Consider the following 23,676-nt stretch of genomic DNA (forward strand, 5'->3'; position numbering starts at 1 on the left):
GACATACCCTGCTGGCTCTGATCAACCTTGAATGCTAAAACTAGTAGCATCCTGCGAATACAGGGGCAGCAGGATGGGCTATCTGTTCTGAATTCAATCCTATCTGAGACCCTAAGTATGCACTCGGCTAGCCCATTCCACTGCCCATTTAGCCAGGACTATTTTTGGCATGCTAGATCGATCAGTCATATCTACCCAAACTGGAATTTACGCTTTTCAGCTCCAGTGTAGACATGACACCGCAAGAGTCTATCCCTATCTAACTTTACAAATACAACTTAGGACTGGGTTTGAGGTCCCTGTGATGAAATATTCATTTTGTATAATTTTTGGTCCTCCTCCTGTCATCCTTGTTGTGTGAGAGATGGCTTTGAATGTCAAACCTAGATATCTCCTATGAGCTCCTCCTCTCACTACTGTAGCACTGGCTAAAGGATAAAAAGTCTTTTGAAAGTCCACCAGGATAAACCTATCTCCCTGCTGCAGAAAGCACCTTCTGAAGGGAAAAGAGCCATATGTATTGCATGATCCATAGCTTGAATGGGAATCACTTAAAACCATGCTCTTCCCTGATGCTTCTGGTAGAAAAGCAATAGATGCTGAAAACTTTCAAGAGTTCAGCTGATGTATTGGACCAGCGAGAACATCTGGTGGTGTTTGTCTACTTCATCCGGAAAGACACAGAGGCCAGTTGTGTTCCAAACGGTTTTATTATACTTGTCACTGGCATATTTTGATTTATGGCTAAGGCCTTCTGCAGCATGGTTACATCTCATTTCTTCACTTGTGCACTTTGAATTTATTGTGTTTCTATCTTTCTCTTCCACCTTCTTTGTTGAGTGCATGTGATTGAGAAGTACAAATGCCATTCCATGGAGTTAGAAGGGCCAGGCCTTCCTGTTAGTCATACAGGTATTCAGATACCCCACTGATGGGTGCAGAATAAGATTCTAGACATTCTGGCAGTGCCACGTCATTAGAGCTAATTGCCATTAAATAATTTCAGATTTTGAGTGCCTCAGCATGGGAGGGATGGACTAGCTGACCTCTTGAGGTCCCTTCCAGCCTTACATTTCAATGATAGACAGAAACCTGGTAGAATTTTGGCAAACAGAAATGAGTTTTCTCCTTGAAAATCTATACAAGACCTCAGTAAGCTGGGTCTCAATTAGAAAGGCCCTGTATTCTGCAGCAGACTGGAAATTCAGTGGTCATTTCATTTAGATGTAACTGGGAGGTTTTTAATGAATTAAGCAGAAAATGAAAATTGCAATTAGCACAATAGTCCCTGTGTTGTTTATTCTGATATGGAATGCAATTTATTTTCTGCCATCTCTCTGCTTTCAGTTGTCAACATCCTAGAGATTTTTGCATTGACAGTGCATGCCAGCATCATAGAACTTGTTTGGCAGCTGGGACAGTTGGGGCTTTTGCCTCAGTGGGGCCTTTTGGATTTTTCTGCTAAAATGATAAGCAGTGAAACAGTTAATATTTAAACTGTCATCCTTTGGTTTCAAAGACACTGTCCTATGGAGAAGAACAGGACAGTTCATATCTCCCAGAGCTACTGTATCAGTAGACACTTGATTCATATTTTCAAGGTTTTATTCTCAAGCTTAAGAGCTAAAAATGTTCTGTTTTTTTTTTAATGAATCTTAGATTCCGAGGTAAAAATATGGGTAGCAAATTTGGTGGCCTTAGAATTATGAAATAAATAGCGCCCTTTGTATAGGAAGGTGGTATGTTAAATTTAAAAATCACCAATGGGCTGTTCTAATAAACTGCCACATGGATGACCTGAGTTCAGGTTTGGCCTCATTGTGGAACTCTCACTCTCCGCTTGCTCTCAAACTCATTCAAGTCCATGGTAAAACTCTTCTGACTTGAATGGGTGCAGGAATGGCCTCTGTCTTGGATGGTTGAGAAACAACAAACCCTACATCTTGGCAGAGGATTAGGCTAGATGACCCTTGTGGTCCCTTCTAACCCTAGGTTTCTATGGTTCTGTGAGCTAATGGAGTACTGAGGGGGGTGATGTTCTTAAGGGAGAAGGAGAGACAAAGTGTGGGGAAAGGATATTATGGTTCTTGAATGCTCCCATCCCTACTTTTTCTTAGGGTTGTGCTTATTGTAGCTGAGTGGAGAGAGGCTGTTTATTCCTGTTTAAAGGAATGGGGCAGTGTACACCATGCATGTAACTGATTTGTGAGGAGAGGGCAGGGCTGTAGCAGAGAGAAAGAAATAATCCAGAATAAAACAATCAGTAAAATTACAGGTTTCAGAGTAGCAGCCGTGTTAGTCTGTATCTGCAAAAAGAAAAGGAGTACTTGTGGCACCTTAGAGACTAACAAATTTATTTGAGCATAAGCTTTCGTGGGCTACAGCCCACTTCTTCGGATGCATAGAATGGAACATATATTGAGGAGATATATATACACATACAGGGAGCATGAAAAGGTGGGAGTTGTCTTACCAACTCTGAGAGGCCAATTAAGTAAGAAAAAAAATTACAAAGGCCTATATCCAGCCTTGAGCCCCTAACTATGCAGAGGTGACAGCATCTCCTTAGTTAGGTATGGTAGTATGGGGGGGCATTCATTCTCTATCTCCTGCAGTAACTTTCTCACTCACGCTCACAATGGGCTACATTCTGCTCTCATTGACGCTGCTGTACATATTTACAACAGTGTAAATTAAAGCAATGTTTGGCTTTGCATTTGTTATAACCACTGTGATGTATCCCTTGTGTAACTTGAGGGATGAATTTGGGTGAGTAGGTGCAATTTACCCTGACAGTATTCTATTACTGAAGCCATTATCCAAATAAAGAATTCTAAACAACAACAACAAAAAAGTCAAGTTACTGGTCACACTGACCAATATTGTTTTGGGGCCAGAGTAATGAGATCTGTTATGCAAACAATAAAAGTAGAATTAATGCCAGCACACAGCTGCTCCACTGGAATAACTGTGCCAAACAGGCATTATTTTTTAACATACACTCCACTCTGGACCAGGATCCATTGTTCGATAGTGGCTGTATTCCTGCAATATTGCACATGATGTTGTAAACATCGACCGATCTGATTGAAGGCGCCTTGAAGTTAGATTTGAAATCTGAAACAAAGAAATGCAAAGAGGTGTTTTAGTCTCTGAATGGCAGGCAGGATTTAACGTTGGATAATTTCTTTTGCTTGAGGTTTTGAATTGCAGGAGCATCCAATAAACAAGGAATTAGGTGGGACGGGGACCTTATGTCGTTCCAGAGACTAATAGAAAGTCTTGTGAGTAGGACACAAAATTATCTGTTAAAATTAATTGGGCAAATAAGAAAAGAGAATGGAACTATTAAACACAGGAGCTATTTAAATGTTTGTGCATTTAAACATCGCTCTGCTGCCTTTTCAGCAGACAGTTTTGCTTTGCAATGATTGTGTGAAAGATTCTGAATCTATTTTTTTCTCTCATCTGTGAAGAGCATGCACTAGTCGATATTTAAAGGGTCTGACAAACTGGGACTCAGAAATTCTCTATGTAATGATGCAGCAGGTGTATGATATAAGTAATAACAACATGGATGCTATCAAAGGAGCTATTCTGTCTTGATGAGCCCTTTACCAAGACTAAAAGGATACCTGTATTTCATACAGATTTAAAAGAGCTCAAGCCTAGCTGAGAACAGCAAGGTTCAATGGATTGGAAACTGTTTTGGGAATTAGGAGACTTCCTGTGTAGCCCTGGGCAAATCACTTGATGTCTCTGTGCTTAGTTTCCCCATCTGTAAAATGGGGATAATAGTGCACACCTACAGAATGTGTTCAGATCTGCAGATTAAATCCTGTGCACCTTGTATATTAGTAGCAGTATAGAAATAGCATAATATACACCACATAGAGATCAGGATCTGAGACTCTGTGTCGTTCCAGATAATTTCTGGTTGGTTGGAAAGTCCATGATAGCGTGCATGTCATGGAAGTGTACATAGCAATACATCATGAGTTGCCAGGGCCTGGGATAGAAGTGACCAATGTGACAAAGATAACTGAAGGATTTAAACAGGGGTCGGCAGCCTTTCAGAAGTGGTGTGCCGAGTCTTCATTTATTCACTCTAATTTAAGGTTTCGCGTGCCAGTAATCCATTTTAACGTTTTTAGAAGGTCTCTTTCTATAAGTCTATAATATATAACTAAACTATTGCTGTAGGTAAAGTATTAAAAATGTTTAAGAAGCTTCATTTAAAATTAAATTAAAATGCAGAGCTCCCCGGATCAGTGGCTAGGACCCGGGCTGTGTGAGTGCCACTGAAAATCAGCTCGCATGCCACCTTCGGCACACATGCCATAGGTTGCCTACCCCTGGATTTAAACAATTGAGGATCCCAAACAATACAGGACCTATTGATGTGCCTGTGTGTGAGTCTTGGAGTACGTTAACAGGAAGGGATACTCAATGCTGATCCAAGGCTTGGGCAATCATAGTGGTAGATCATTGGTTTCTCCCTCAGTTTCACATAAGATATAGAGGCTAAAAGGAGAGCAAGCTTGCTCTATTTTTATATGGGCTGTGATGGAAAGGCTCCATGTCCAGAATTAACTTCTACATCAACGCTCCTCCCAAAACAGTGCAGCACTGTGGATCCACCTTTTCTCTGAAGCTATTGTAGAGGTGGGGTGAGATGGGGAGTTTGTGATTATCTGATCATTCATTTGGCCTACCTGGCCCATATGCAAGGAAGAATCCCCTCATGTCCATGAGCTCATTGTCATATCCATGCCACCCATTCTGCCAGGCCTCTTTTTTCCCTGTGCCATTCTCCCAAAATGGAAGTTTCTCTTTACTCTGGGGAACAGAAACAAAACACAGGTTAACATATAAATGCCATAAGAGGGAGCCTTTAAATAATGAAAGAACTGGGTAATTAATAATTATTGTAATCTTTATTTTGTAATGGAGTTTATGTTCTGCCGCCATAGTCATAGGATCGTAGTAGTCAGAGATGGAAAAGACTTATTAGATCATCAAGACCAAACCCCTGAAAGGGCAGGATATAGTTACCAATAGGGGATATAGCAAGTATATTGAAACGGCACTTGATTCATTATAATAGAATACAAACATAAAAGGAAGGCACGTGAGAATATTCTTATATTATTATTACCTTCTATTGTATACAATGCCACATCTTCAGGCCCTGAGCCTGAGGGCAGCTAACGGGGAAGATAACCTTTTCAATTTCTATTCCCCTCTTCTCTGAATGTTTCTGGTGGGTGAATATAGATACAGAGCTAGTCCGTATCAGTGAGTTCTTCTATGGCTGCTTCCTAGCAATGCCACTTTCTGACCAATTTCTGTTGTTCAATTCAATGGAATAATTTACATTTAATTTTGTCCTTTGCCCTCATTACCAATGTCATAAAAGCCAGAAAAGGAAAAGACCTATTAAAAAAGTTGGTCCATTTCATCCAGTCATTCCAATCAGCACAGGACTCTTCCCTATAACAAATTCTCAAATGTTTTGTCCTGTTTGCTTGCTTTATTATTGAACCAATGAAGCTTCCTTTAGGAGACTATTCCTAAATCAGGTCTGTGGAAGTTTTTTGCAGAGGACATTCACCTTATGTTTTCTTTTGCTCAGTTTCATACCATTACTCCTAGTTATACCCATGTAGACCACTCCAACAATTCTTTTCCTTCCATAGTGTCTACATTCTTCAGATGCTTGTACACAGTTGTATCTCCAGTTTGTTTTTACTTAACAATGTTACACAGAAATAGTACTTTTAAACATTTCTCCAGAATCAGTCTCTCCAGCTCCATAGTAACAACTACTTAACAAACTTTCATCATAGTAGTTTTCATCCAGGAGGCTTCTACAGGTCTTAACACCTGACATACAAACAATAATGGAGGGTTATTTCCTCCATCACTGGATTGCATCCTCCCTGGAATGAAATGTTGCAGCTGTTGAACACCACACAATGCCACACAAATATTTTAGGGCATGAAATAAAGAAGACAATGTAGTTGTCTGAAACTGCAGAGGCAATTTATGAAGACCATAATGTAATTATCAAAGTTGGAATTTTGCCAGGACCCTGGAGTTAACACACCTACTGTTTTTTAAAGGACCATGAGTCCTGAATGAACACAAGTGGTCAGGAATCAGGATCTCACTTTTACATCTCATCCAAAAAATGGCATGTTTAGCAGTGCTTACTAACACCATGCTGGGGCATTGTCTCAGGACTAGAGCTGGGTGACCAGTGAGAAATAATTGTAATCTGTTCAGTGACTTCTAAATAGTATTTCACTTCATCAACTAACGATATGTTAAAATTCTCCTGACTGATGAGTAACAGTGGCACTGAGTGGCCAGGACCGTAGAGAGATAGTGTACTCACCTTGTATCCATAGCTCCAGTAAACTCGGTCCAGTGATGAGACAGACTGATTTAAGATTCATTTCCATTTTATTTATATTTATTATCTGATTTTATTCTCTCGTCTTCCCCCTCCCAAACAATTGACCATGGATAGAAACTGTGGGATCTATAAAAATTTTATTATAAAGTGTAGATCTTTAGGCTGCTAACTGCAGGAACCCCTTGAGTATCCATGAATTTCTTTGTATATAACAGTCAGCAGATGTACAAGATAATTGAACAGTTCTAGTTGACAAATTAAATCTGTTGCCTTGTCTCTATTGATTTCACTGACAGCACTCAGAGCAAGCAGAAGAGAAAATGGACTCAGTCTGCTTTTTTGTATAGTCTCCTACTATAGTGCCTGCCTACGCTGCTATTCTGCTTAATGGAGTTCCAGGAAACTAATGGGCTGCTCACCATAAGACAAGTTGTATAGCATTTGTTGGCATCCACTCAAGTCATGCCAAGTCTTATCTAAGTTGCAAAGTTTCTTTGGAGATATCATGACATGATTGAAGTTAAACCTTTTAAAAGCACTGTCAGATGTTATGGACTCAGCTGTTTCCCTAGTAATGCCAAACTCAGGAAAGAGAATGCCCTTCGATCACCAGCCCAAGAGTACAAAGATAATAGTACCTTACTGCAACTGTGAAATGCAGTCAGAAACATAGCAACTTTTATCTCATTTTCTGGTATTTGGGTGAGAAATCATGTTACTTTCTTTTACATTGGCAGATGGTTGCATAGGGTCATTAATAGCACTGGCTTCAGGCAAGCATAGTATGGGCAGGTACTATGCAAGTTCCCCAACATAGTGTTCCCAGGGCACCACACTCCATCCTAACTTGCAACAACTCCCCTTGCTAACCCAGTCATGCTTCTGTTGAGAAGAGAGTACCAGTAGCTCAGAACTGTGCCAGCATGTGCGGTGATTTTGTGATATGCAAAAACGGGAGCTAGGATGAGATTTGACAAACCTATTTCTCCTATCTAATTTAAACCAAGACTGAATGTTGATCTCTAACAGTGAAACACAAATGTACAAGGCCATGCAATTCCCTAACCCTCCCGACATTCAAAGGTTCTCCTACATACTTATGTTTGCTTGTAACTACAAATTCAGCTTGTTTAAACTGCAGAAAATACAGCAGTAGAGGTACATAACATATATTGGCCAGCAAGCAAAGCATTAAGTATAGAGATACTGAAGCACAAATATGTTAAATTGAAAATTAAATTGGAGTAAAGAATGACTAACATTTCAAGATGAACAAAATAGTATCAACACCGAAACCAACAGAACTTTAAAAAAAAAGGGGGTGGGGAGTATTGAGCTTTGTATAGTGAAATGAAAAAGTGAAGTCTGGAATGTATGGAGAGGGTAGAATTCCAGAGACATTCCCCCTTTCTGCTCAATAATAATGTGAGTACTGCTCAGAGAGTACTAACAACAATGGAAAGTTTTTTTAAAAAAATTTTTTTAAGGTGAACACAATAGGAAAGAGCTTGACAAACTCTTGGTTTGGGCACAAAAATAATTGAAATTTCAATTATTACTTTAAAAATATGACATACGACTTCTTTTTCAAATCTGAGTCTCAGATAATGAAAATACACCCAGAGTGAGGAAGAATTCACTGAATGAATAAGAGGGCATTCTTGAGAAAATCAGAAACAATAGGGAGGAATGGGCAGAAAGACAGAAATAATTTTGTAGTAAGCAATGTTTGCTCTATGGTTGTTAAGGGTTTGTCAAATTTCCATTATTTAAATTTTTTCCAGTATTCATAAGTGTTCTGAATGTTAAGCTGGTACTGTACAAAAGGTTTTAGTTGCAATCATTTTAAAAAAAAATCAATTAAAGAAAATGGTTTCAGATACTTTTTTTTTATATATTCTTGAAACTCATCAGTGGCATTTAGATTTTTAAACTGAAAATGTGCAGCTTACCAATCCATATTCACAAATGATTTTTTTTAAAGGAAGCATTTAGGTAAGTTTGTGAAACTCACCATCACAAACTAGAGGTGTTATGTTGAAAATGTGGCAGTCAGATAACTATATGACAGGCATAAAAGGAGCTGCTCTGTTTAGCTATGTTAATTTATGAGGCAAGTATGGTATAGTTATTAGAGAGAGAGACTGGGGGCCAGTACTCCTAGGTTCTATTTCCAACTCTGTTACTGACTTATGTCACCACTAAGTGACTTTGGACAAATTACTTAACATAGTGGTGCCTTCATTTACCTGTCTATAAAATGTGTATAACCACAGTTACCTAACCTCAGCATTGTGAGGCTTAAGTAACATTTATTGTTAAAGCTGCTCAAGAATTTTTTGAGGAAATGTTTTTTTGCCAAAAAGTTATTTGTCAGATCAGAAATTATTTGTGGGAAAGAGTTTTGATGAATTTCCCAACTTAAAAAAAAAAGTTGGAAAAGAAGTTTTGAAGAGTCACCTTTTGACATTTTTTAAATAAAAAAGTTATGGGCTTTTGGTTCAAAACTCTTAGTTTCAATTTTTTTTTTCAAGATTTTGATTTTTTTGGTCCCAATTTGAGATGGGAAAACTATTTCCTGCCCAACCCTATATGCAATGAACCGTGAAAGACTTGGATGAAATATCAAATACTAAATAATAGTAGTAATATTTTAGAATAATGAAGAACTGTTATGAAAGTATCTATATATACAGGAGTAACAAATTCCACTTTTAACCAAAAAAAAAAGTGCTTAGATGTTAAACCCTGTATACTAACTGAGTTTGCCTACTAAAATTCATCCTTGCAGTTTCAATTGGATAAGGTGTTCTTCATTTCCTGTCTTTGGACTGTGGTTGCTACTGTATGCACTGCAAGAGGGTCTGATCCTGCCTCCCGGGAGCATTTAGCACCTTTCTGGAAGGCACTCTGAAATAGCCATTGTATACCACCCCAGAAATGATTGCATTTCAGTGGTGGTTAAACTGAGTCCTATGCATAGAAATCAGTGCTCTCTCGATTATGCAAAGAATGGATTATCCTTCCAAAACCTGAGTTAAATAGGAGTTTTGGATATATAAGGAATGGAAGATTGTGAAATACTTTGTGAAGTGCTTTACATCTGTGAAGTGCTTTGGTTTCCTTTTGGATAAAACAGCCTACACGTGTCAATTACATTTTTGATTTAACCCCCCCAAAAATATTTTCAAAATAATTACACATAACTACCACTCTGTGTGTGTGTGGAGGGTGGTGGTGTGCACACACTTCATTAACATAGTTGTGTTTATGGCAGATAACAAAATGCCCATCTTTAGCCACTTGTAATCATTCACTTTCATACACCTAAAACAGTTACTTTCTTGCATAAATGCTGATTTTTTTATCACCTTTGGGCATGGATTCCTTATAAATAAGTTTTTATCTATAACAAAAAAAAACAACCCATCCCCTTTGAATTACATAGAGGGTGGGGAAATTACCAGAAGCAAAGGAATTATTGAAAATTGTAGTAATATAGAGTTTAGTGGTGGGGAGATGGTAACAAATAATTGGAAATGGGGGGAAGTCAAGAGAGTAGATGGTATTTTTCAGGGACAGTATAATGTCAGAAAAGTACCTGGGGAACCAAGTCGAGGGTACTGTGGGGGAGGAAATATTGTCATACATTAGGATAATCTTAGGTTGCCAAAGAAAGTAATCCCTGAACCTAACCAGAGGAAGGTTGAAAGGAAAAGGTAAACTGGATGAAGAGGAAAAATAATTATATGCAAAAGGGATTAAGTTTCAGCTCTTATTATACCACGACAGGACAAAGGATCAGTCTTAACTTAAATTTGATGTAGTTATCACACCGTTAGTTTCATTTAAAAATACATTTCTAGTATTTAAATGTGGGGCAGTAGTAGTTATCCCAGCTAAACTCCGAGTCAGTAGTATAACTCACCATTAATCTTATAATTTTACATCTTTTTTCTTATTCATTTTATATATTATACTTTTTAACCAGATTGGTAAACCAATAATTTGTTCATATACTTTACCTCTGCTATGAACCATCCTTCCTCAGCCACAAGAGTTAAAGGAGACACAAATTTCCCTTTTTTGTAATAGAATCTATCTGGAATTTCTTCTATGCTATAAACATTCATGTGTTGCACAGCTTTCAGTTTATTATGCACCTGTAAAGGAAACAAAAGTTATAAAACCATCTGCCTGTAAAAATTGCACAGGTATCTGTTGGTGAGGGAAAAGTTCTGCATTTTTAAAACAGATAGCTTATCTTCGTAAGTGTCCAGTTGTGTGCACCAATACTCATTAATGCATACAAATATGAGACTTTGAAGGTGCAAATGGGTGTTTATGCAAATTTGGTAGATGTATTTTAAGAGGCTCCTTTGAAAATTTGCCCCCTACACACACCCAATTTGTGTGTATACATGTGCACACATGCACGTGCACACTGAGCTACAGCACTGGAAACAGTTATGGAGACACTGAGGGTATGTCTACACTACCCGCCGGATCGGCAGGCAGCGATCGATCCAGCGGGGATCGATTTATCATGTCTAGTCTAGACGTGATAAATTGACCCCCGAGTGCTCTCCCATCGACTCCTGTACTCCAGCGCTGCGAGAGGTGATGGCAGAGTCGACGGGGGAGCAGCAGCAGTTGACTCACCGTGGTGAAGACACCATGGTAAGTTGATCTAAGTACGTCGACTTCAGCTACGTTATTCTAAATGTGCCCACGTCCTGGCCGGTGGTCGAGCATCTGCCGAAATGCTGCCGAATTTCCGCAGCATTTTGGCGGCGATGCCTCTCGATGACGCTGCTTGCCGCCGACAAGCAACGTCATCGAGAGGCGTCACTGCCGAAATGCCGCAGAAATTCAGCAGCATTTTGGCGGATGCTCAACCACCGCCACGGTCCTTCATCTGATGCCCGCCAGACAAAAAGGTTGGGAACCACTGGTCTAGAACTTCACTTGATTTCCATAATTTTATTTCCAACAGTCTCAAAGCCAGCAGTTTGGGGCTTTTATCATTTATTGACTCAAAAATGCTAATGCTTCAAAATTGTTGTAAAGAGATTATCATTGTTGTGTTAAAAAAAAAAAAACAGAATTCTCAAATGAGCCTAATTAAGTTAGAGGCCCAAATGCCATTGAAATTCAGTGGAATTAGGGCACGTAACTCCCTTAAACTCCTTTGAAAATCCCAGCCTGGATGCTGAAAGTTAGGGTTCTATATAGGTGCCTAAAAATCAACATAGAACTGACTTGATTTTGAGACGTGCTGCGCTCCTCTTGAGCTCAATGAAAGCTGGGGATGCTTAGGTCCCCTTGAACATTTATTTATGGATTAATGTTAGTCTAATTAAGTCTAGTGTTAGGCACCAGGTTAGAAAATGTTGGTAGTGTTTTATAGTATTAAACAAAAAAATTAGAAAACAAGTCTACCTCTCTGCCTAAAGCAAATAGATGTTGCTAATATGAGACGTGTGTGTGTATTTGCATAAAAAATATAATTCAGAGAAAGATTATAGTTTTTGATTTGCATGATGTGAATTTTACTCAAAAACGGTTTGCACTTTATCATCCATCACTAGGTGAAACCCGAGTCACAGGCCCAAATTCTGCCTTCTGATATGCAACTCCCATTGACTTCGGTAGGACCAGTACATGCATATCTGAGGGCAGAACTGGACTCCCAAGATTTAAATTAAAGCTGAGAAATGATTGGTATAAAACAGAAGAAATAACGAGGTGATTCTTTTGCTTGCCTCAGTCTGCTTCTCCTTAGTTGGCCACAGGCTCACAACAGGGCCTCGGTCCTTTACTTGGATAATATCAGTCATATTGATATAGTTCTTCAACTCAATCACTTTGTCCAACCAGGAAATGTCAGTCATCCCATGATCCGAGAACAAAATGACATTCAGGTCATTCTGAAGGCCCTTGTCCTGTCAAATTAGTGAAGATAGCAATTACAGTTTGAAAAGAATACAGTGTGTTCCTTCCTGAGTCAAAGTTCTGTGATAGGTGGCTGAATTCATTCTTACCTAAATTCCACTGCAATCAGTGGAGTTACAGTGGGGATGGGTTTTGCCTGGGATACTTTACAGTAAATTACAACAACAACAGAAAGCCTGGTCTTAGTCTGTTCAGACAGCTCTCATGAGATTTTCTATCATTTTGGCCTGAGATTTTTGACACTATCTCATTTGAATCCAAATCTTACTATTGGTTCAAATTTAAACCTGACCATCAAACCCTATCTCAATTCCAATCCCCATCTGGATAAATGCCATCAAACTTCCTGTCACTATCTCTAGTTATAGGTAGTATTTCATTCCTATACATTTGTTGTTAATGAACATTTCATACAAACTGCTATGCACCAATCCCAATCTCATCAAAGTGAATGGGAGTTCACTGGGACCAGGATCTGACTTAATCTCTTTTTCTCTTTAGTCCAAATAGACTGAGAAAAACTTTCCCATTTCCATCTGCGTGGGTAGGTCATTTCCCTCAAATATAAAACTTTAATTCTGTTCTGGTGTTCTTATAATTTATTGAGATTGAAATATTTTTCACCCCTTTCCTCATATTACTTATTGCTGAGGAAATTAATACCTCAAAGTTTATTTACCATTGTGGACAGGTATCCATAGCACTTCATGCTTCCTGGTAGCAGAGAAATTCACAGAACTAGCTTTTACCCAGCAGCCTGATGTGCTCATTCCCCACTATAAAATCAGCTGAATAATTTTAAAGCAAAGTTTCAAGATACAGAGTTATGAATAACACCATAAATCTGCCATAAAAGGTAATTGTCTGATTCTACAGCCCTTATAAAAATGAGTAATCTTTACTCATCTCCCTAGTGTAAATTCCAATTGACAACTATATTTCTGAAAAGAGCAATGTCCCTGCTGGTTTACAGCTTCCTGGGGCTAGTGATATTATCATGCAAACCACCAGAGACCAATACAGAGTGTCTACTAAAATTAAATTAAGGGCAGCAGTATCATGCCTTAAGTTCCCAGCAAAATCAATAACCTCTGTTATTGCAGAAATTCAACCTTAACTGCCGTTACATGGGTATGAACAGGACTTGAATTCTCAAAGAGTAATTCCCAGAGCTCCCCTGGGAAGCACTGGGGTTTGGGGCATCAGCCCTGTGGATTTAAAAATATTTACCGGAGCTCTGCTCTGTACAGCTCCGGCTGAATTTAACCCTTGAGTATGAATATGCATAACATTCTCCATAATGTCTTGCAGAGCCATTTTTTTAACCTCCTCAAACAACATTGTTTTATAGTCTCAGTTAAATACTGTTTCAGAAATACCTCTTTAGCAACACTTGTTGCAACAGTAGAGTTATTTTAAGGTAGGAGGGGTAACTCATTATAACACTGAACTGACTCATTCAGCTAAGTACCATGTTCAAGAAAGAAGGCAAATCACAACTATAAACACCATGTATAACAAGGAACCTTTCACTTAACAAGGAACCAAGCAGTTGTCTAATACAGGAAGGAAAATTTACAAAGGGAAAGGTGCTAAGAGCTTGGAACCTTTGAAATGCCACATGCTTATTAACCAGCGAATTATTGCAAAGGAGCTATAATGGTAATAAGGATCAGAGTAGAAAGAAAAATGAAGTATACAAAAGCACACAATCTTTTGTCACATCACTGACCTTGATTAGTTTGGTCATGTTGGTCAATACTTTGTCTACTGCCTTCAAAGCGTTCTTCCTCTGAACAGATGAAGGACCAAAATGGTGGCCTTCCACATCAATGCGTTCGTAGTACACTGCTGCCATTTCTGCACTGCCATTTCTGGGGTTGCAACATAGCAAAAGAGTCAGGTGCCAACATGTACATTGTTTTACCTTTTCAGGGGCCAATACCACTCATTCTTATTCAGGTGAACATTGAATTAACCTTAACTTGCCTAGTATATATCAAGGATATGTTATCAACAGTATATAGCATCATCTGCATTAGGACCACTGCAACGAGATTTTGTGAGAGTTTCTTAGACCCAGCTTCCTTTATTAAAATAGTATTCTACAGTAATGGTCCAAAACACTGCAGTTTACATTAATGCTAATACAATGTTTTGAGCCATTAATGTAGAATACTGTATTTATTTTAATTAGTTTTCCTTTTTACTCATTGGCTTCAGCCAGTTTTGGAGAGAGCTCCCAACATAATCTGAAATTCACATCTTCTGTTGGGCACACTAATCAGAAAAAAAAGGGAGGGGTGTGTGGAGGAAATCATGGAAGTTAGAGATTGGAAGAATGTGAGTTGCGAACAGGTGTTGGGTTGTGACCACCTAATCCTTCCAATATTGTTAAATGGGAGAGACGGTCTTAGCTGGATGGGAGGGAGATCCCAATACAGGAAATGAGGTCCTGGCATGGAAAAGGTTGAGAACCATTGTGTTAGGCAATCTAGCCTATCTCTGTTACTTATTCAGTACAAAACATTTTCTCATTCTCTGTCTACTCTAATTTAAAATCTCTGAAGTGAAGGTGCCTTTTTTTTGTCCCTCTGGAGTCTATCCACAGTTTAACAGATCTCATTGATAACAATATTTCCCCACTATTCAGTCTAAATTAATTTTTCTTACACTCAACTGATTACTTCTACTATATATGTACCTTTTGAACCTCTCTCTGAATAGTTCTCTTCCTCTTTGATGTTTACAGCCTTCAAATACTTTTATCCGAGGTGTGTTTTCCCTCCTCACCCATCCCCAAATCATCATATAGTTCTATATAAAAGCTGTATAAGATCTAAGTATTACTTATTCTTGATTGTATGAGATGAATGGACTTATTTATACTGAGATGTGAAATTTCTTAGTAAGGGCTCGGTCCTGGCAGATAACTGCTTAACTTCAAGCATGTGACTTTTATGGGACAAATCACATGCCTAAAATTAAGTACGTGCATAGGAGGTTTGCAGGATCCGAGCAGGAGTGGCCAGAACTTTACAAGACTGAGCTCTTATTAGCTATCATTTTTACCATAAAGGATGCTGAAGGGTGTATGGTATAACCAAGAAATGCTTTACCTTTTCAAAGCACTGCACAAACATTACCTTATCTTCATGACACCATTTTACAGATGGGGAAAATGAGACAGAGATTTTGGCCTAACTTTTCAAATGTGTATATGTAAAATTTGGCTTCTAAATATGGACACGGGAGCTTAACTTTGGGCATGTAGTTTTGAAAATGTTGGCTAAAGTGACTTTCTCAAGGGGCTTGATTCAAAGAAATGGGAAATCTTCCTGAATCCATTTTTCCTTTGACATCAACCGGAGTTGGACTGGGCCCATAGCCAGTAGACACTCCAGATGAGAAATCTTGTCCCCACTGAAGTCAGTGACAAAACTCCCTTCAATGGAGCCAGGATTTCACTACAAGATTAGACTCAGGAATTCCTGTTTCCAGACCCAAGACTTATCCCTACACTATGCCGGCACTCATAAAAGGCCCTATCCTGCTTTCACTGAAGTCAGTTCAGATTTTGCTGTTGACTTTAGTGAGAGCAGGAGCAGACTCAATTCATTACCTTCTAATGACTGCCTTATAGCTAAAATTCACATTTGGGGGATTTTAATTTCAGGCTTTTCTAACTGCAGCTTCAAATATTAACCAACTGACTGACAACCTGGTGTGCAACACTTGGCATTCTTGTCTTTATGTGGGAGAATGACCTTGCCACGGGCCATTTTCCCACATGTAGTTCATTTCAGCCATAGGTTAGTTGGTTTAAAATGCATTTAGTGTGTGGAAAGGAGGCATTTTACAATTTGGAATGGATCTATTTATCTGCCTTTTACAGTGCCAAGAATCAGAAGCTCTCCCAGCCATGTGTAATAAAAATGGAAATGACTAATGGAAGTGTCTTTTATACTGAGATTGAGAGCACAAATTTACACCTCTAAAATAACTATATTTCCAGAGCACTTCTTCCAGCCTTAGGTCTAGCACAACAGTACCGTAAAACAGTCCATTGTTTCTTAAAGTAGTGAAAATGGATGATGGGGATAAAAAAAAAGAAATGAGAGAGAAAATGAGGAATAAGGGGAAGATATTTTATAAATCTTAATCCCCTCTTATCTCCTTGCTTTCTTCTTCCTTCCCTATTCCCCCTTTCTGTAAGTAGCTATCATATTAATACTTAAGACTGATTTTATTTCCAATCACTCTCACTCTCCATCATTCTTCCCTTGCTGTGTCTATGCAGATAGGTAGCAGCTACATGGATGTGGGTTTAAAGAAATGGAACTCAGTCCCTCTGGCTGAAGTTCAAGAGGGAGTCGGAGAGGAACTTCTTGAAATGGAAATAGGAAATTAGAGGTGGTTGTAGCTCTCCAGGTCCAGCTGTACCTGCAGTGTTTTGGCTCCTCACATGGCTGCAGGTGGTGTTTACTGTAGATATTACAATACCTCCAGTTTGCTCTGTTAATTGAAATTGCCATCTCTCTCCTCTTGTGAGCTGTGAATCTGACTCTCTCGTGTTCTTGTCCAATTTTTTTTTTTTTTGGTTCTTGAAGGCAGCAGCTAGCAGCCTTGTATGTCTGAGGGAATTAGCAATGGAAATCTTTTCAATGGGCTTCAGCTTTCCAAAAGAACAGCTTGAGGGACTAGATCTTTCACAGCTCAGCCATTACTTCATCAAACTTTAATAATGTTCAAAATCTGCCAAGTCCAAGACTAGACTCTCTCCAAACCCTCTTACGTCCTTTGCCTCACAGAAACCAACCAGGAAGCAACAAACATGCCCACTCCCAGCCCGATGCACTTTTCCCTCCAATGAGGATTTTAATGACCATTTTCTAGATTTATACAGCAGTCTACATACAACATTTGAAAGGTAATGATGCAACAAATTCAAATGATATAATAGATTAAGAGTTTAATAGAGTAAGTGTATCCTGGAAATGACAACATTATAGTTATAACAGAAAGTTGCTAATGAAGAGGTTTGGTCCATGTGGCCTCGAGAATGGGGCCGCGTTGGTCTTGAATACCCCAGATCTTACCTAGTTTTAAAAGCTAAGCAGGACTCTCCCTGATTAACATTTGGTTGAGAAATGGCTGAACCAAAAGCCTGGATCCGAACAAGCTTCCACTTGAGGTTGCTCAAATCCAGATCTGAATTGTATGGGTTGGGCCCATCTGTGTATGGAAAGTTTGCATATGGAATCTAGCATTAAGCTTCTAAATAGGTGGCCTGATTTAAATCTCAGAACAGCTGAACACTCAATAACTCCAGTTGCCTTTAAATGATTAAAGTCTTTTTGCGGCTAAATGAGTTGATTCTATCAGTCTGATATATAAATTGATTGAGCCTCATTTCTCTATTAATAGCCAGTATATGGAAAATAATTAATGATTATGGCACAAGCATGCCATATCATAAGCAAGAAGAAAGCCTTTGAAAATACATATTTTTCTGTAAAAGCAGCAAAGAGTCTTGTGGCACCTTATAGACTAACAAACGTTTGGGAGCATGATCTTTCGTGGGTGAATACCCACTTCGTCGGATGCATGTCCGATGAAGTGGATATTCACCCACGAAAGCTCATGCTCCCAAACGTCTGTTAGTCTATAAGGTGCCACAAGACTCTTTGCTGCTTTTACAGATCCAGACTAACACGGCTACTCCTCTGATACTTGACATATTTTTCTGAGTCCATGTTGTAACAGCAAAACCAACCTTGGCTTCATCAGGTCCTTCAAGATGGTCACTAATTCCCAAGAAAGTGCCTTAAGGCAAAGCTATTGCTACTCAAATACTAATGTTTGAGAAAATAAATATTGTGATAAAGAATTGTGGTGACTTACCTCAATGACTCCAGAGCATCACTTACAGCATCAGAGAAATTGGAGTCTGTTGGGACACTGAAATATGGTAGACAAAAACTAGGTCTGACACCAAGGATTTCAATCTCGCAGCCTAAAAAGACAAATATTGTATGTTTTGGTTTTGATTATAAGCGACAAGCACTGGGGAGCATGGGGAGGTGAATTTCTTGTATTTCTGGCCATATCAGCTGGAGATTTTGAAGACCGTCAGAGCCAAAATGACATCTGTCATTCATTTCACATTCTTAATTCATGAAAGATGGCACAGTATTTCTCTGTATGGAGAGTATTTGATGGAGGTCCTCTGGAATCCATTCATTTTATCCTTTTTCCCCTTCTAAAAGTGCCATGTTGGTGTGACCTTCCCTTTGATAAACTCCGATTCCTGTGTGGCAGGACTTTGCCATTTAGACCACCAAGTTGGCTTTTTTTGTAATAGTTTTCAATAATACAATCACATTCCTTCATTCCCAAATATCCAATGTAACAGAGGTCTAGATTATTATTCCTAAAGTAGACTTTCCAATTAAACACAACACCTACCATAAAAATACCCTCCATAAAATATATTTTACTATGTGAGACTGGAATGGAACAGTTAGATCTCATTCTTAGAGGTTCTTATCAAAACAGTTTAAGTCAATTAACTCTCTTAGTAACCTGCAGCCTTTCCTAGTAAAATACAATGTGTTTTCTGGCATACAACTTGTGGCAACATATCCTATAGGAGAACATGGGCTCTTAACACAAGAGAGCAAGTTTTTTATGTCTGGTTACTGCACTAGTGGGTGACATTAATATTTATAAGAGTACGGCTCAGTAACACAAAATTCATGCAATTTACCTTTAAACACCCCGGGAGCCACAGCAATATATACTTCTTGGGATATTACCAGAATACAGAGAGAGAGATATCTTTTGCAAACTGGCTTCATTGCATAGAATCATAGGACTGGAAGGGACCTCAAGAGGTTATCCAGTCCATTCCCCTGCACTCAAGCAGGACTAAGTATTATCTAGACCATCCCTGATAGGTGTCTAACCTGATCTTAAAAATCTCCAATGATGGAGATTCCACAACCTTCCTAGGCAATTTATTCCAGTGCTTAACCACCCTGACAGTTTTTCCTAATGTCCAACCTAAACCTCCCTTGCTGCAATTTAAGCCCATTGCTTCTTGTCCTACCTCAGAGGTTAAGAACAATTCTTCTCTCTCCTCCTTATAACAACCTTTTATGTACTTGAAAATGGTTATCATGTCCCCTCTGTCTTCTCTTTTTCAGACTAATATGTAGTAAAATATTTCGAGGTGTTGCTAGGTCAACAAGAGAGTATTTTTCTACCCCAAAGTGGTGTTAGCAGCACTCTGAAACTGCCACAATTTGGGCCACTTTGCTAAACCTTTGGGATTACAGAACTATGCTTTAAGGAATGCTGGGAGCTGGATTCTGTTGTAGGAAGAAATAAGGTTACACAACACCATAGGGGCTGAGTTTTTAATCTGCTGGGGGGTACTTCACTCAGGCCCTGCCCGCACTCCCTCCATTCCCCCAAGGCTGCACCCCTCCCTGCTTTTTTTCCACTCCAGCTCTGCCCCCTACCCTGCCTCTTCCCTTCCCCATCCTTTCCACACCCAGTTCCGCCCCCTCCCCCGAGCACACTGTGCCCTCACTCCTCCCCCCTCCCCTCCAGCGCCTCTTGATGCCCCGAAACAGCTGATCCGCGGCAGGTGGTAGGTGCTGGGAGGGAGGGAGAAGCACTGATTGGCAGGGCCCACCGGTGGGCAGGAGGTGCTGGGCAGAGGGGGAGGTTCTGGTAGGGTGGCTGCCTGTGGGTGCTCAGCACCCACCATTTTTTCCCCCAGGGGTGCTCCAGCCCCAGAGAACCCATGGAGTCGGCACCTATGCACAGCACTGTTTATGTTGCTATGGTGCTGAGCCAGCGAGGGTTAAGTAACCAGCAGCCTACGTGACTTGAAAACAACCCTTAAGGACATATTAGAAGAGTACTGAAATGCTAAAACAGGGCCATTCCTTATAGATAGTTAGTAAAGCCATCTTAAATAGACTAGAGTCCTTGAAATGTAGGCCTATATTGTTGGAGAATTAAGAATAGATACTAATTGTATTTGTCTGTGTTTATCTGTATCTTGTAGGTAAACCTATAGCTGCTAATTATCTTATAAGTGTTAAACTTCTGTTCCTGTCTATACTATTTCATTACTGTATTCTATTGATTCAAAGATCAAAAGAGGATATTATCATTTATATTGGACTTGAGGTGTAATAATATTATTGTTTTCATTCCTCTTTGACATTTGTAGTAGACTACCTGTGAACTGTTTGGTTAATTGCCTAATGAATACAACTAGGTACCAGTGTATGTCTAGGAAACAGGGATTAGCTTCAAAGCAACAATATATATTACCTATTCTTCAGCCAAGGAAGCCCTGCTGTGACCACAACTTGTTTCAGCTATAAAGGAAGTCGGGCCTGATCCTGTTTTATCTCAGATCTGCTTAAAATTTATCAGGGAAAGTCTAAGTCACAAGACTGAGGTCTCCAGAACTACTCTGGATTACCCCTGCAGATTGGTGAAATCTAATTATAGAATAAACCACCAGTTTGGGGATCGTCTGCCCTATTCATTTCCATTTGCCCTGGTTCCGCAATCTCAGTGTGACCTCTCCAGCGACCACAGTCACAGTTGCTTAATAGAAGCAGCAAAGAGTCCTGTGGCACCTTATAGACTAACAGACGTATTGGAGCATGAGCTTTCGTGGGTGAATACCCACTTCGTCGGATGACATGCATCCGACGAAGTGGGTATTCACCCACGAAAGCTCATGCTCCAATACGTCTGTTAGTCCATAAGGTGCCACAGGACTCTTTGCTGCTTTTACAGATCCAGACTAACATGGCTACCCCTCTGATAGTTGCTTAATAGGGCTCTCAAAAAACGCCATTTGTCTAAATCTCAGCCTGGTTGAGCTCATATTACCAACTCATAATGCTGGTTTGCAAGGAAAAATACAAAATACCCAAATAAAGCAGGCTATACTGGCACATTGATGCTTCTCCATAGCTGTAGATATGAATCCTTTGGCATTGTGGATCACATACAAGTACATAAAAAAAGGCTGTTACAAGGAGGAGGGAGAAAAATTGTTCTCCTTGATCTCTGAGGATAGGACAAGAAGCAATGGCCTTAAATTGCAGCAAGGGTGGTTTAGGTTGGACATTAGGAAAAACTTCCTAACTGTCAGAGTGGTTAAGCACTGGAATAAATTGCCTAGGGAGGATGTGGAATCTCCATCATTGGGGATTTTTAAGAGCAAGTTAGACAAACACCTGTCACGAATGGTCTAGATAATACTTAGTCCTGCCCTGAGTGCAGGGGACTAGACTAGATCACCTCTTGAGGGCTCTTTCAGTCCTATAATTCTGATATTGAACTTCAAGATCAGTATGTTGAATTTAATACTTTATTGACATATTGTGATCTATCTACTCAGGCCAAGATTTCCAAAAGTGGGTGCCTAAAGTTAAGCTCCTAAATCCTTATTTAAGAGCCTATGTAAAGAAGCTGAAAAGTGCTGAGCCCCTAGCAGCTTCCACTGAACTCAACTGATATTGGTTGGTGCTCAAATTTTGAAAATCAGGCAACTTATTTACATGCTTCAATATGAATTTAGAAGCCTAGTTTTAAACAACCACTCTTGAAAAATTAGGCCTTAATCTAAGGCATTTCTGATGCATTCCTCACTATAGTGTATTTATCACATGGAATTACAAACACTTCACTGACCCATAGGAATTGAATGTATGGCCATCAACCAGGTACATGTGTGGTGTGGCCATATGCCTCATGGTAGGTACACTTATTTAGAATTGATGAATGGCATAATCCATATGATAGGCTGTAGATTCAATCTCTGTTTTAACTAGTCTTCTACAGCAGTAGCACAGAGATGTGCTTTAGGAAGTCTAGGTAGTCAATAAAGCAGGACAAAATTTTTTGACTGAAGCATTTTTTCAGCAAAAAAAAATGCAGATCAGTGACACAAAAATGGTTTACAAGTTCATGTTAGTTTTGCCAAATTAATCCTCTTGAACCTCCCCCACTCCTTACTCCCCCCCACAAGAAAAACCCACTGAAACATTTTAGTTAGACATTTTGTAAATGAAACACTGATTTTTTTTCCTGTTCAAAACTACTTTTTTTTGTTCACAATTTCCTATAATTTAATGTAAATGATTCAAAATTGCAAAAAATGCTCAAAATCTAAGCAGAACTTTGTTCTTTCCCAGTTCTTTGAAATTGCCAGTAAACCAAAAAAATGAGTATTTGCCTGGCTGTTGTAGTAAGTCCCTGCTGATGTTTGGTCCTGTGTACTTAGATGGTGGTGGTTTTAAGGCTGCTGACCTATATTGAATAGAGTAATTAAAAGTTTGGCTTGTCTCAGAAGTGTATAGACTGCTAAGGGCTGAATCCATTTAGCTTTATTAGCAAGAGCTTTCTCTCCATTTTTGTCTATTCTACCTGTAACTGGATTTAATTTATACATAAATATTGGGCCCATAATACAGCCACTAAGTATATTTACATAACAATTAAAACACTGAATGATACATGTAACTGAGAGCAACAGTGAACAACCCCTATAATTTCCATGCCAGACACCCATTACCTATCTAACCCAACCTCAGGCAAATACTTGATCAAACAAGGGAGCCTCATCTCATGCACTGAAGGCTGACTAACTTGAACTCTGGCTCACCCAGGGACAGAATGAATTCTAGAGCTAACAGTGCTTCACTGAAAGCTTCTTGCCTCCAGTAGCTACTGGCAGAAGAGCACTGGGCTGCAGCTGATCTCAAATATCATGGAGGATAGCATCTCCCTATGTTTGGACATGTGTTGTTAGTGTTATACAGAGACAGGCCTGAACTGGAACGTCTGATCCAACTTCTCCTTTGCCCCTTGCATTCAGGAGAAGTCTGGATCCAAATCCAGACCGGAATTTTGTGGTTTGGCCCTATCTCTGTAATGGGCCTGATCTAGAACTACAGATCCAAACAGGCTCAACTTTGAGTCAGAGTGGTTCAGGTAGGATAACTAATTATGCATAACAAATATATTCAATTGACTAATTTAGCCTCTTTTTCTGTTCACATATTGTCTTCAAACAGGTTGCAGTTTTCTCAAATGTAGTTTTTCAGAGTTATTTTCTAATTTGTTGTTTACAGTATTAACCTCCTTGGGCTGTGTGTAACTTAGTTGCTCAGATTTCTTTCTTAGCTGTTTCTAGACTGCCAAGTGATCACCATGATATGGTAGTTACAGACAGAAATAATTTCTGGTACTACTTCTT

General features: G+C 39.3%; 1 protein-coding gene across 1 annotated transcript in view; it reads right to left on the bottom strand.

Annotated features, from left to right (window-relative positions):
• Positions 1-2,388: 2,388 nt before the first annotated feature.
• The window catches only part of ENPP6 (ectonucleotide pyrophosphatase/phosphodiesterase 6), a 49,809-nt gene continuing 28,521 nt past the window's right edge, over positions 2,389-23,676 (bottom strand). The window contains exons 3-8 of the mRNA XM_039542109.1: positions 18,282-18,393; positions 14,110-14,251; positions 12,188-12,367; positions 10,448-10,585; positions 4,716-4,839; positions 2,389-3,117 (exon numbers count right to left, since the gene is read on the bottom strand). Coding sequence (XP_039398043.1) covers positions 2,912-3,117; positions 4,716-4,839; positions 10,448-10,585; positions 12,188-12,367; positions 14,110-14,251; positions 18,282-18,393 — 902 coding nt within the window. The 3' untranslated portion in view covers positions 2,389-2,911. The remainder of the gene's footprint in view (positions 3,118-4,715; positions 4,840-10,447; positions 10,586-12,187; positions 12,368-14,109; positions 14,252-18,281; positions 18,394-23,676) is intronic.

This window comes from Mauremys reevesii, linkage group 5, assembly GCF_016161935.1.
Source record: "Mauremys reevesii isolate NIE-2019 linkage group 5, ASM1616193v1, whole genome shotgun sequence".
In the NCBI taxonomy this organism is placed as follows: domain Eukaryota; kingdom Metazoa; phylum Chordata; order Testudines; family Geoemydidae; genus Mauremys; species Mauremys reevesii.